This window comes from Vanacampus margaritifer, chromosome 1 (genome assembly GCF_051991255.1).
Source record: "Vanacampus margaritifer isolate UIUO_Vmar chromosome 1, RoL_Vmar_1.0, whole genome shotgun sequence".
Taxonomy (NCBI): Eukaryota; Metazoa; Chordata; class Actinopteri; order Syngnathiformes; family Syngnathidae; genus Vanacampus; species Vanacampus margaritifer.
The window spans coordinates 5,869,139-5,883,367 of NC_135432.1; the positions used below are offsets into that span (position 1 = coordinate 5,869,139).

The following is a 14,229-nucleotide window of genomic DNA, read 5'->3' on the forward strand; positions in this document are numbered from 1 at the left end:
AAACAAAATGGCACACATGCTAAATCAGATGTTTCAACAATTCTGCTTGCTTTTGCCTTTGGCTAAAAATACAACAGATCTAATTTTAAATTAACACCTCTCTGGTAATGTCAATCAAATCGGATTATCTTTATTTGGGATATTGTGAACTATTTATCGATCTTTGGGACATTGTAGCTTATATAAATCAAAGTCAGACGATTTCGTAGGGGTGGTTAAGTATTAAAACAGACCAAAACTTTTATGAATCCTGACGCAGATCATCTATAGTACTGCTACTCAGTACAACTAGGACAGATCATTTTAAAAGTGCGGTGCGGTGGCCCCCTCTAGTGGCAGGACTGGAGTAAACGTGCAAACTGTCCTTAACGTGCAGTGGTTTAAATACCCACCCCCAAATACACAACATTCCCTTTTGCATTTCACTTCCTCTAAAATTCACTTTAAAAAAAAGTTCATAAATATTCATAATTAATGTTTAGAGTACTACTGTGGATGTAGAGTCACTTGGCAGTAGTGTGTCCTCAATTAGATTGATTTGCAAATGTCACTGTTAATCTACACTATTTATTTTATTAATATTGTTAATTTACAATTAATTTAGTTTAGTTTAGTTTAGTTTAATTTAGTTAATTTAACAATTTATTGTTAATTAAAGTAAAGTCAAACTGGTCATTTATATGGAAGGCAAAGCATGGAAGTTTTATTTATATAGTGCATTTACCTAAAAAAAACAAAAAAAACATCCAGTGCAAGAAAACTGGTACAAATTTGATTAAAAACAAATATATATATATATAGACATAGATATATATTCATTTAAAAGAACTCAATCAGAAGCATGAGAAAAACTGCCAGCTTTTTAACCTTGAGTGACCTTGAAAACCTTGAAAAACATTCATACTCGGGGCTGACTTCAGACCATAACAACAGTCAAGTCTACTGGAGATAAACGCAAGGATGAGCTTCTCCTAGTCTTCTTGGCGCATGAGACCTTCACTCTGGATATGTTCTTCGGCTGCTTGAAGGCAGTTTTAGTGATTGATATGAAGTCACATCTGACACTCTCAGCACACCAAGGTTTCGGGAGTGCTTTGTGGACTCCGAGTATCAAATTGTTTGTAATCAAAAGTACATTGAACATATTGACAATAAGGAGACATTTCGTTAATTACAGCACTTTTTGAAACGTGTAATCACATTTCTCTTAAAGCACGATCTGCTGTGGTCCCTCTCGGCACCAGTTTCACTTTGATGGGGTTCTTGGGTGCTGTGAATCCATCGACTGACAACACCATCGGAATCTGGGAGAATAAAAAAGCAAAACCAAACCGCATCAAAAACACATCTTTAATTGACTGCCAGACGTTTTCAGAAAAGGGATGCCGTGGGTGCCAGCGGATTTAAGCATTTTTGACTGATCTTTCAAGGTCCACAGAAAATTATGTGTTTGGACTATGGAAACACACATACTACCAAATGAAAGATTGGACTCTCATCTTGCATCAGAAAAAAAACTTTGTTTCTACCTTATTCTGTTTTTCAGTAATCAACAATAGAAAATGGTTAGTTTCACCTCTGTTTTGAAAAAAAAAAAAAAAACGTCTTTTAACGTCTTTGGCACTCCTCCGTAGGATTTTACTAAACGTTATTTAACGTTTTTGGCAGTCAAAGAGTTAAATTGCCTGAAATTGTTGACTCACGTCTGTTTCTTGGCAGGGGACGAAGCTGAAGTTCTGTAAGATCTCCACTAAGGGCAATTTCATCATCAGGAGAGCAAATCGCATGCCGATGCAGTTCCTTGGCCCTGCTCCAAATGGCAAGAAGGCGTACGGATCTATGTTGTCTTTGTTCTCTTTGCTGAACCTAAGAAAGGACACAACAAATGACGCGTCTCGGCCAGCTGCCAACAACAATGAATTTCCCTCCCTCGCCTCCTATTGTTCTACCTTTCAGGTTTAAAAGTGTCCGGTTCGGGCCACAAAGAAGGGTCGCGGTGGAGAGCGTAAACCGGTACCATGACAACCGTTCCCTTAGGAATGGTCACACCACTGACATCTACGGATGACTTGGCGACCCGTTCCAGTCGGTTGACGATGGGGTACAGCCTCGATGACTCGTTCATGACCATCTCCAGGTATTCCATCTGCATCAGCTTGTCGTAGCTTGGGCGAGCCTAAAGTGGTAGAACGTGCAGTTGCCGGACACCAAAACGAGTTGATGACAAGATAGGGCAGAGTTGGAGATGTGACCTTGTCTGGAAAAGTTGCATCAATCTCCTCTTGCAAGGCCTTCTGGATGTCGGGGTGAGTTGCGAGGTTGTAGGCTATGAAGCAAAGCGAACTGCTGCTTGTTTCGTAGCCGGCAAAGATGAATATCATGGCCTGAGAGAGGATTTCGTGATCAGTCAGACCTGCGATACAAACACAGTGTGATTCAATAGCACGGCATGCAAACAAGCTATAACCTCAGGAAAGTTGTTTTCAAGATTGTTGAATGGAAGAAGGCCCCAAAATTCAGGTTTCAAGTTAAATAGGGTGACACGTCCTCTTTTTTTTCTTACATCCTGTCCTTTTTAAAAAAAAAAAATCAATTCATGAATATGTCTGATTTTCATTGCAGGACAAATAGCGGACTACACTGTATAAGCTCTGGTAAAAAATTTTTTTTTAAGCATACCGGTACCAAATGTCCCGTGGATTTAGGGTGACTAGAAGTCCCAGTTTAACCGGAACAGTCACATTTTTGAGTCCCATTGCTTTGTCACAATTTTTATTTTCTCCGTTTTTAAGCCATTTGTATGTCAATCACACAGTTGTCATAGCAATTCATACAATACACCAATTTAAAAGGAATTTAACCCTTATATTCCTTCCTATTTACTTTCCCGTTTACATTCTTCTCATCCCTTAGCAGGCATGTTTTCGTCATACCGCAACTAGAACTACTTCCTGCTCCAGTGTCTAAGAATAATGGGAAATTTAGTCCTACTAGCCGACTACTGTGGTCGCCAGTCAAACCCAAGGCAAGCTGAGCTTTTCTGGTGACACATTTCCAGTGTTATAATGTTGTACTCAGGTGAGGGAAACAGCACAGCCAGCTTCTAATAGGTGCCGGGACCAAGCAAAAAAATAAATAAAATGGTATAATGGTGAGTGCATTGCTTGTTTACAACTGTTGAACTGTCAACCAGGAGCGGATTTAGTGTCAGATAAAGTCATTGCAGAACCACCGGTCACCAGATTGACTAGAGATTAAATTTGTTATAGCTCCTGGTGAGAATATAAATTTTCTGCAAAATTGTACTGTCCCAGTTTTTAACTCATTCACTGCCATTGACAGCTATAGACGTCAACAATTCATTAGAACTATTTCTATTGGTTTAGTTTTTTCAATTTTTGTTAACAACAGTATGAAAACCTAGATTATTATTATTTTTTTTACATTTAGAAGAGATATAAAATTTGTGATTAATTGTGAGTTAACTAGTGAAGTCATGCGAATAATTACGATTATACATCTTAATCGCCTGACTAGATGATTGTTAAAAATTCGGGGTGTCAAATTTTTAAATAATTATTTCTTTTTTTTCTTCTTTTTTTTTAAAATAATCTTTTATTTTTATTTTTTTAATAATCTTTTCTTATTTTTTTTAAGAAAATATTATTAAAAATTAGGGGCATCAGGCGAGTGCTATTTTTAATCGTAATTAATCGCATGACTTCACGAGTTAACTCACGATTAATCACACATTTTATATCTGTTCTAATACGATAAAAAAAACAACTAGGTTTTCATACTCTTGTTAACAAAAGTGGGAAAACTGTTAAACTAATCGAAATAGTTCAAATGAATTTTTGACGTCTATAGCCGTCAATGGCAGTGAATGAGTTCATTTTGAAAATCTGGTCACCCCACGTGGACTGGTACTAGCAGACCAGTGGTTGGGGATCACAGTTTCAACGTACAGTATGTGCTGTATATCTCTTATATATTCCCTCCTTACCTTTCTGGTTGTTAGCTTTTTCTTTACTGGATTCTGAAATCTGAGCGTCAACCATCAGCTGCATGAAATCCACTCGGTTCTGTCAGGCAAGAGAAGCATTTTGGTGTCATATACCTATAATATAACGACCAAATTCAAATGGATCATCTCTTGACTAAATTACTTTGGTACTGTTTTTGTTTCGATCAGATTTGATGGTCTGCAGGAAGTTATAGAAGAAAGTCAACACGTCAGCGGGGAAGAATGACACGTCCATCTTCTCCATCAGTGGCCGCAGAAATGGAAAGAGAACTGAGATCAGAAAAAAGTAGATTTATTGTTAAAAAGGGGCCACAAAGGGTTGTGACAGAGAAACTTGCAACAGTTTTGGACCTACCAATAAGTACAAGCATAGGATTCAAAAAGTCAAACTTGGTCATTTTCTTAATGTTTGCCACGAACGGGTCCGAGGGATTGTTAAGAGAGTCAATGTCGACACTGAAAGCAGTGCTGGTCACAACATCCATACTGTATGGTCCAAATACGCTGCAAAAACATCACACTTTGTCATAAGAACCACATTTTCAATCTACTGCTTTAGAAAAAAATCTAATCCAAACTCACTCTTTGACGTCAATGGCCTCATCAGCGTCTACTTTCTTCTGAAGACTATTGATCAGAGTGCTAGAATGCTGCAGCATTATTGAATACATCTACAAAAAAAAAACAACAAAAAAAAAACATTTAAGGCAAACCATTCCATAGGTACACAATGGTAGGAAAACAAATAGCAATTAGCATTTTTGACCTCTTTGAGTCGCCCACTTGTGAACGACGGCGAGAGTACGCTGCGAATCCTCTTCCAATCTTCATCTTCTATTACTGAGACGGCATCCTTCAAAGGTCCATTTAGGCCCAAATCCTAAACACAGCAACACACAAAAGAAGCTGTTTTGTTTTGTTCTACCACAATTTATGTCGATTGTCCTTTTCTTACCCGTCTGTTGGTAAAGACAGAATAGCACTCCTTAACCAAGATGGTTTTGATCATAGATGTGTCCATAATAGCCAGAATGGGCTGTCTGCCATCGTACAACCTGACAGCAAACATGACATGACGTCAATATTTGGCAGCACCGATATAAACACACACACTCGCGCGTCCGTGCATACACTCACCCCCACACTTTTCCATACTTTTGAAAACATTCTTCATCAAAATAATGTATGCCCTGATGGGAAACAAAAGGAAATAAAATGACATGTCAGAGACGTAAATGTTCAAACAGTCGGTCATATTATGTGGCTGAATATGGCCTTACCCGCCGGTAGTTCAGAAATGTCCCGATAAAAGGCAACGGTTTGGGACCTTTGATCCCGAGTTTCTTGAAAAAGCCATAAGGGGAATTTCCATATCTAGGGATGAAAAACATATGAAGTGCAAATCCAACTGCTACAATGAAATACATTTTGACAGTCCAAACTCAAGCCACCTTCTCACAAAATATATTTAGTTTATAGTGTGATTTTTAAGTTGTACTTGACTTACAGTGCCAGTAGAGCGATGACGATGGCTATTAAAGTCCACGTCTCGATGGAAAAATAAAGGAAAGAGCCCATCTGGTCCCCTCGCGTCTCGTCAACAACATCCACTCAAGTTACGACAAGTAAATCTGCTTCAATGGTGTTCGTGTGGAAAAACACGCCCTTATCTAATATGTCACAACCATCAGCCCAATGGGGTCAGTGCATGCGGAAGAGTGGCGCAATACTTACATAATACTTTTTTGTGTATGCTAAATGACCCAGACGATTGTGAGTTGAAAGTAGATCGCACATGAGAAATCTTCCTGAGAAAAGTTTTTATTTTTTATTATCCTAAACAATTTTAAATACGAGTTAAAGTTTTTTTGAAAAAAGAAAGAAAGGAAACATACTGTAAATAAATAAATTTGAGAGCCTTATTGACTGAACTTTGATCTGATATATTACACATTCTTTCAGCCTGACTGGACTGTTTGCCACCCTGCAATCTAGAGCTAAAGTCAAAAGTAATTGCTGATTCATGCAAACACACCTTGATGTGTTTATTACTTGAAGTCTTAATAATTGTTCTCGTTTTAATTTTTTTGTACAAGTGTCTACAAAAAAAAATCAAACAAGAAGAAATATTAAGAAAAGGTGTGTTTCTGTAAAAAGGTGTCAATTTGCGGAATCATTTTGGAACTGATGTCAGTCACTTGCTGAATAAAAATTCAAAATAAAAAAAATTACTTAAATCAGACACGAGCTGTTAAAATTGTATATATGCTGTAATTTCTTTGGATGTATCGATATGAGTGTAATGAAAATTGTATATGTGAGTATGAAGATATGATTCATAAATATATTATGGTATATGTCTATGAATTTCATATACATATGTTGCAAATGTGCGTATGTTAAAGTGCACTTGTATATATGACTAGGTTTATAAATTTTCTTTGGTTAAAATACATTAACCTCATCATTTTATTAACATAAAACGAATAAGGGGTAGGACTAGATACGTTTTTAACTTCTTCCTAACTCCTTTTGAACATTTAAAGATTTTTTTCTTTATTACTTCAACTTATATTTTATACTTGTAATGTGTTTTCTTTATGTTTATATGTTCAATAAAACAACCTGTCTCTTTTCCACTCTAAAACATTCAAAACGTTTTTTTGTTTAAATCCATTCATCCATTTTCTATAAATGAAAATAAAATAAATAAACTTAAGTCCTTGTGTAACTGTGAAGTAATAAATCCACAAAAGTCCTTCCAAAAAGTTGTAGAATGTAAGCAGATCCAAAAGAGGTGAAGGACGGTTTCAGGATGTCTTCCACAGAAAGAACAATTCAAATCAATGTCACTTTTGAATTTGGTCATATACTGATTTGCAGGATAGCATTTGTGAAGAATTTTATATGAGCCTTCTTTTAAATTAGTTGTTACAAAATATTTGTTTGGGATTGTCCATACTTTTTTTCCAGTCAATATCATTTACAAAAGAATTCCAAAAAGAAATCACAAGAGAATTGGATACAGAGTCAGACTTTAATTACTACAAAACAAAAGCGAACTCCAAAAGAGAAAACAAAACGTGGGGAGGACAACAAGGCAAAAACTGGTAGCATGACGGGAGGGAAATGACAATGAACCGACACAGACAGAGGGGAGACAGGAGACTAAATACACACACGCTAATGACACAACAAGACACACTTGGGGCAAGACACAAGTGGCTGAGGGCACTGATTGGTTGACACGAGGAAGGGCGGGATTACACTCAACAAGACCAAGGTAGACACACGAGGAAAAACAGAACCCAAACATGGCACAGACAGATTTTCCCAATATATGTTTCCATAGGATTGGGTAGAGAAACAGATCATATATTTGATTGAACACATTTAAATAACATTATTACACCAGTTGGAATGGCATCAAAGAGTATGGCATACTCTTTTGGGGTAGCTGGTAGCTCGTAAATACCTGAAAATTCAGTGTAGAACATAAATTGTCCATTATTATTAAACAGCTGTTTCACAAAAATAATCTGTTTCTCAACCCAATTAGAGAAAAACTAAGATTTTGTTTTGTACAGTATTATGGAAGCATATTGCATTCACTTGAAAAAAACCCTCCTATTTTTCTGTGCATAAAAACGGGCATAAATCGCATGACCGTTTTGCGCATTTTCACAAAATTCGCATAAAAAATTCAAAACATTTGGATGGACTTGTGCTTCCATAAAGCTGTTGCTGGCTTGTGGGCCCCCACCTCTGAGAGGCACCTGGTATTAAACCATATCAACGACACCACAATCACACTAATCTAATCTAATCTAATGTATTGATTTGATTTTTTTTTTTAAAAGTGAGCCTAAATACACAAATGTGAAATTATTGTGAATTTTTTTTTTTTTTATACAAGTGTTACAAAGTTTGTGTACACTGTGTCTACTAAAATAAAAAAATGTCAGACAGACAGACAATTGTATTAACTCATTCACTGCCATTGACAGCTATAGATGTCAAAATTTTATTTTAAATATTGCCATTAGTTTAACATTTTTTCCACTTTTGTTAACAAGAGTATGAAAACCTAGGGGGAAAAATATTGTACATTTATAACAAATGTAAAATTTGTGATTAATCGTGAGTTAGCTTTTGAAGTCATGCGATTAATTACAATAAAAAAATAATAATAATCGCCTAACGTGATTTAAAAAAAAAGATCACTAAAAATTAGGGCCGTCTGGCGACACATTTTTTTTATCGTAATTAATCGCATGCAATCACTAGTTCACTCACAATTAATCACAACATTATATCTGTTATAAATGTACAATAAAAAAATTCTAGGTTTTCATACTCTTGTTAACAAAAGTGAAAAAAAATGTTTAACTAATAGAAATAGTTCAAATGAATTTTTGACGTGTATAGCCGTCAATGGCAGTGAATGAGTTAATGCATTAAAAATTGACCAAGGACATATGCAAAAATTTTCAGTATGTAAGAGTTCAAAATCATCAGACCATATTTATTTCAATTCACATCACTTCCATAATGTTATTGCTGTCATTCTTGGGCGCGAGGACATTACGTGACGCGCAATAGCATCTGGACCGCCAGTGTGTCGTCCAGCTGTTTGCTGGTAAACATTAATAGACCCGCTCATTAAGAATGTGGCCCACATTTGTTTCGTCAGGGGAGTTGGTGACATTGGAAGGGACACGTACCTCTCTCATCATGCCCACTTTTAACTATCGTGAAGAGACTTTTTTTTTTATATATATATATTTGCCAATTTATTCATCAATTAACTCACTTTTGTAAAACATGGAGAGGAGGCTCCTGCATTTATGAACACGGTGATGACATGAGTCACAATGGGTAGAAGTAAATTGAGGGGTTATCATAATAATAATAATAATAAAGGCTCTCTTTATATTTATTTTATGACATATTTAGCTAACTAATTAGATGTTATACATGTTGTTGTGGGACTACAAACGTGACTGATTATGAATGACATTTTACAGAAGTACAATTGAACGGTGTGGTATTTAGTCACCAACAGAGGGCAGTATAGTGTAATATTTGTGCTAATGCAGCAGGTTGTGAGCAGAAAGCTTTTCACTTCGACTGGCTTGCGGAAAGAATCTTTTCCTCTTTTTTTTTTATTTTTTCTTTTTTTTTTACAAAAGGTCATCAAATATGGTGTGAAATAAATTCCAATACCAATTAGCTCACAGTAAGGACAATTAATGACTGAAATTAAATGAAATTATAATGTGCATTGCGCATAGTTTGTCATCCATTCCGATTTGCATACTTTGCAAGATGGTGCTTTTGCTATTGCAAAGGCCTTGAGACTGAGAGAAACACAAGGGAAGGGACTGTCAGGGGTTCATACATGAAACTTGATTGTGTGAAGTCCCCATGTCACGTGGGTTGTGAGGACCTTATCTGGTGTAGAAATAAATGCAACAACAACAAAAAAAAGTTTGTGAAAATACAATTCAACTGTAAAAAATAAACTACACCTTAATTGAGTTCAAAACCAAAGTCCTCCATAAATAGTGATGCCTTGAAATACAAATTTAATGCATTCAGTTACTATTTTTGTAACTCAAAACAGTCATACCCCAAATCACCAGTTTAAATTGAAATGAATGGAAATGCCATCAGTCCGTTCTAGAATTAAAAAAAAAAAATACATTGTTGTGATATGTAAGGGATAATAACGCAGAATTAAAAATATATATTTTGAAGTTTTTGTCACACTTCAATACCTTTATGCTTTTGATGTGCCCGCCTTGGCCACCCGGGGGCAGTATAAAGCAGAAAGGTGTTATTTTGAATCGCACTTGAGTTCTAGGCTGTCTTGCCTAGAAGTTTAGTGAGATTCATAATATTGCTTCATTGAGATGTCGCAACCCCTCAACTCATCAGCTTGGCACTAATATCATACATTCCACGCACAGGATAAAGAATCTATATAATGTGAGCGCTGTACTTATATTGTTGCTGTACTGCTTTGTGTTCAGTCCGTTGTGAGTTAAAGGAGCACTTTTTAGATGCTAATTATCATTAGCATTTAAGCTAGCAGATTGAAAGGCTAAGCTATGGTTGTTTTAATTGTCTTTATTTTATATTTAGTTTGACAGTAAACTTCAACTGGGAGTTGAACACACAGAGAACAAACCGAAACCTGAAAATTGGTTGATAATTGGTTAATATCGATAAATGGCAACGCTGGCATGGATCTTCAGATCGATCTGCTTACCATTACCGTTATGGAGACAAATAATGGTTGTCAAGCTGGTGCAATGTATCTTTGTGCGGCAGCAGGTAAAGTAAACTTAACACGCTCACCGCCCCCCCCCCCCCCCTCCCACCCCGGGGAGCTGAGTAATGTGACTTTGCCCCCACTGCCCACTGCGCTACTGCAAAGTCACAACCCTGCATCATTGTGACGCCACATGATATAGCGTCCCTATATACTGTTCCGCAAATGTTCTTTTGAAATGTACGACGAGAATCAGACTCAGCTTCTTTTCTTTTCTTTTTTTCACACTGTTAAGTGCGAAAACTGAAGGGCGAGCAGGAAGTTGAGAGCTGGAAAAAGGATGGAGAAGGTCCGACTTGTTCAATGCCAACATTTGTTGTAGGTTATAGAGGAAATCATGTCCCTGTCTGGTGGAGACGTTCAGAGAAGGATGATTACTCAAGCGAACCAGCTGCTGTGATGAAAAAGTAACATTTCGAAGAAAATAGCTCACACAAAATAGTACACGAACACACACTAGGCACGGCTGAGCAGCCTTTTGCGACCACCATCTTCATTTAAGGGAATCTGTTTTTATAGATTCACCCTTTTACCTTGTGCCGATTCCCGATCTTTTAAAAAGTCTGACCTGTCGATCCCGATTTTTTCCATAACAAGCAGCATATCGCTTTTTGTGTTCCAGTATTGTTTTAGTGGAAAACATTGAACGATAGCTGTGAAATAATACAAACGGGTTGTTTTAACTGCACATGAAGTCGTTCTCCCAAATAAAAATGAAAAGCCAATTTGTGGTCTCAGCAGAAAAGGACAGAGGCTGACTCTTTTACATCTCTGAGGAGGGAGATGAGATCGGTGGAAAAGATTGGTTTATTTTTAAGGGATCTGCCGATCACGATCACCTAAAATTAAGGAAATCGGCTGGCCGATCGATCGGTGCACCCCTAACTGTAACCAATAAAAATATCATGATTGGACACATGGATATACTTTTTTTTTTAAAAAATCCCTGCACTGTTAAAAAAAAATAATTAAATCAAATTTTCAATTACTAAAACTATCCATGTGTCAGAATATTTCACTACCTTGGTAAAGAACGAATAGTTATTTTCAATTTCATCTTAACTCGTTCACTGAACAACAATGAATCATTTAAATTGTTTGTTGATTGAAAGTTTTATTGTGAAAAATTTCAAGTTGTTTAACTTTAAAATGGGTCAATTTGAACCGGGCTGTTTTTCAAGGTCCCAAAACATTCCGCTAAACATTATTTTAATTAAAAAAAAAAAGCCAAAGTTTCATAGCAAACTACTTATTTGTATTTTCAACTTTAAACATGGGTCATTTTTCACCCAGGCTATGTTGAATGTCCCAAAAGCATTCTGATAATGATTTCGATTTTTAATTGAAAATGTCAAAGTGAACAATTGTAATTGTCTGCCGATGAGAGGTTTCATAGCATAATTATACATTATTGTATATACTATAGTATGATATTATACTTCTTCACTCTTACAATGGGTCAAATTTGACCCGGAATATTTACCATTCAAAAAACAACACAATCAACGTTGTTGTAGCTTACGACGTATTATTATCAGTTTTCAGTGCACCAAAATCAAAATGAACCATTTCTTATATAGTCTGTTGATGTGAAGTTTCAGTAAAAATAAATAAATAAATAAAAACGATATTATTTTGGGTCAGTTTGACCGGGCATATCCTCAATGTTCCGAAAGCATCCTGGGAAATATTGTTATACCTTATTTATTGCAAATATGTCAAAACGAACAGTTTTTTTTTTCCTTCTTAATTGTCTGTTGCTGCCAAGTTTGACAGTGAAAAGCTAACGTGTCGTTTAACTTGAAAGTGGGTCAGTTTGACCCACAACCTAACAGAAGGGATACATGAAAAGGTAAGAGAAACATGATGCTTTCACACAAAATTCGCAAATCTGACATCAGGCTAAACCCCCAACAAGGCAACAAATCAGCGAAAGTGGATCAACATGCGAATCAGGCTTCTTGCTTATCTTAAAATAGCACATGCGATATCTCTGCCTGTTCACATCGGCTTTAAACAGCTGCACAGGCTGACGGACAAACACAGCATATGTGTTTTGGCTACAGTTGGGGATGTATATATACAACCAAGGCCTTTTAGGGTCATATAAACATTGCTCCTCAATAAAAAAGACCGTTTTGTAATGTGTTAAAGCTGCTTGGAATTCTTAATCTCTTAATCCATCCTTGGATATTTTAAAAGGGTTTTGCTGTTGTTTTGGGTAGGCGCCCGGGTTCGCAATGTCACCGTTTGACTGGCTGCGCACTAAAAGGGCAGGGATTAATGGACGCAAACACACACGCACGCACGCACGCACACGCACAAGAGTCATTCGTCAACATGTCATGAAAATCAAAACCCTCTGGTTAAACTGTTACCACTCTCCTCTCAAGCAGATCGCTTCCCGAGTATGTTTGCTGAAAGTCAAAAGGGGGACAGTACGAAATAAGAGCGCAAAGTGGCTTTACAAGACGCAAAACAACTAACTTGACAGTTTTATCCCAGCGTGAGATGTAAGACTTCATAAATGACAACCACACCAACACTGGATTATAGCGTCAATTAATGTACACTTCTGTTGATTTAAACCCGTGGGCAGTATTTTATTTTGAAATGGCTCGGTCAGAACCAACAAAAAGCCCAAAAATGGTCACAATAACGCCTAGGGGTTAAAAAATAAAAAAATGTATTCATAAATATAAATATACGTAATTATGAGTTTTAATTAGTTTATAAATAAATCTATTTTTTTTTTATCCCCGTGGGTTATCAAATTGTGAGAAAGCCTTTGAGTTTAGGAATACAAAATGGATCAACATCAGAATCGCAATCATCTTTATTGGCCAGGGATGTTAAAAACACACGAGGACTTTTTCTCTGCTTGTTTGTGGCATCTCGGATTTCCTACCAGCCATCAACTTCAATTTCACAGTACAAACGAGCATACAGTCTTTCTCCTTGCAACTACATTCGCTTGTATTTCCTCTTATTCCATCGACCTGCTCCACCAAGCGTGTCCAGTGTTCATTTTCTAAAACTGATTCATCTACTTTATTAAAGTGAGTAATGACTCTATAAACCCCTCATCCCACTTTGAGATTACAATTGGATAATGTGAAACACAGCGTTTTTGGCATTACATTTCTTCCATTGCTGTGGAAAGTTATCACGGCAGAATGTAGTTGTCGTGCTGGAAGTCAACCTTAAACATTTCTTCAATCACATATGTGACCTGACTGATGAATATTACATTTGTGGAATATGAGTTATGCAGCAAAATCCAGCCGTTTTGAACTATCTCAGGGGGCGGCCATTTTGCCACTTGCTGTCGACTGAAGATGACCTTACTGTTACTCAGGGCTCAGTCAACGACCAGTCTTGGGGAGTAACGGAATACATGTACCGCCGTTACGTAGTCAGATTACAATTTTTTTTTAAACTGTATTCCATTACAGTACAGTAAAAAAACATGTAATCAGATTACAGGTACGTTTATTAAAAATGGGGATTATTCGAGGGAATACAATTTCTACGATGATCAATCGTGAAAAAAATCACAAATATAATCACACTGACACAGATGCACTCTCATTTATAATCAAGAGTGACCCTCAGCTTTGTTATTCTGATTATAGTCCTCAAATCCAAAAGAGGACTCTTTGTGCTCATGATTAGCTTTGGAAAATATTTCAAAAAACAAACTCAAGGACTATGCCTCTTCGGAAGATTGTCTTTTTTTCTTCTTCTTCTTCATCTTCTCTTCACAGCCATTACAAGGACAGCAAATGATAACTCGAGGTATCACAAGAGTTGTCCAAGGTTTTCTGGAATTCCATTTCCATTGAATGTTTTTCCTTTTAGCAGC

General features: G+C 36.6%; 1 protein-coding gene across 1 annotated transcript; it reads right to left on the minus strand.

Annotated features, from left to right (window-relative positions):
* Positions 1–675: 675 nt before the first annotated feature.
* On the minus strand, positions 676–5,701 carry LOC144053609 (cytochrome P450 3A30-like). The gene is made up of 13 exons (XM_077568239.1): positions 5,535–5,701; positions 5,308–5,401; positions 5,165–5,217; positions 4,983–5,082; positions 4,794–4,907; positions 4,610–4,698; positions 4,383–4,531; positions 4,170–4,297; positions 4,007–4,085; positions 2,253–2,413; positions 1,950–2,176; positions 1,704–1,866; positions 676–1,304 (listed from the first exon to the last, which is right to left on the minus strand). The coding sequence occupies exons 1-13, from the start codon at positions 5,603–5,605 to the stop codon at positions 1,197–1,199; spliced, it is 1,536 nt and encodes a 511-aa protein (XP_077424365.1). The 5' UTR covers positions 5,606–5,701; the 3' UTR covers positions 676–1,196.
* Positions 5,702–14,229: the final 8,528 nt, after the last annotated feature.

Excerpts from the sequence above, each read along its gene's own strand:
- LOC144053609 (XM_077568239.1), bottom strand. The coding sequence starts at position 5,605 with ATGGGCTCTTTCCTTTATTTTTCCATCGAGACGTGGACTTTAATAGCC. Across the intron at positions 4,532-4,609 it reads GAGGCCATTGACGTCAAAGA|CGTATTTGGACCATACAGTA; the intron begins GTGAGTTTGGAT and ends ATGTTTTTGCAG. Across the intron at positions 4,086-4,169 it reads GAAACAAAAACAGTACCAAA|AACCGAGTGGATTTCATGCA; the intron begins GTAATTTAGTCA and ends CTTGCCTGACAG.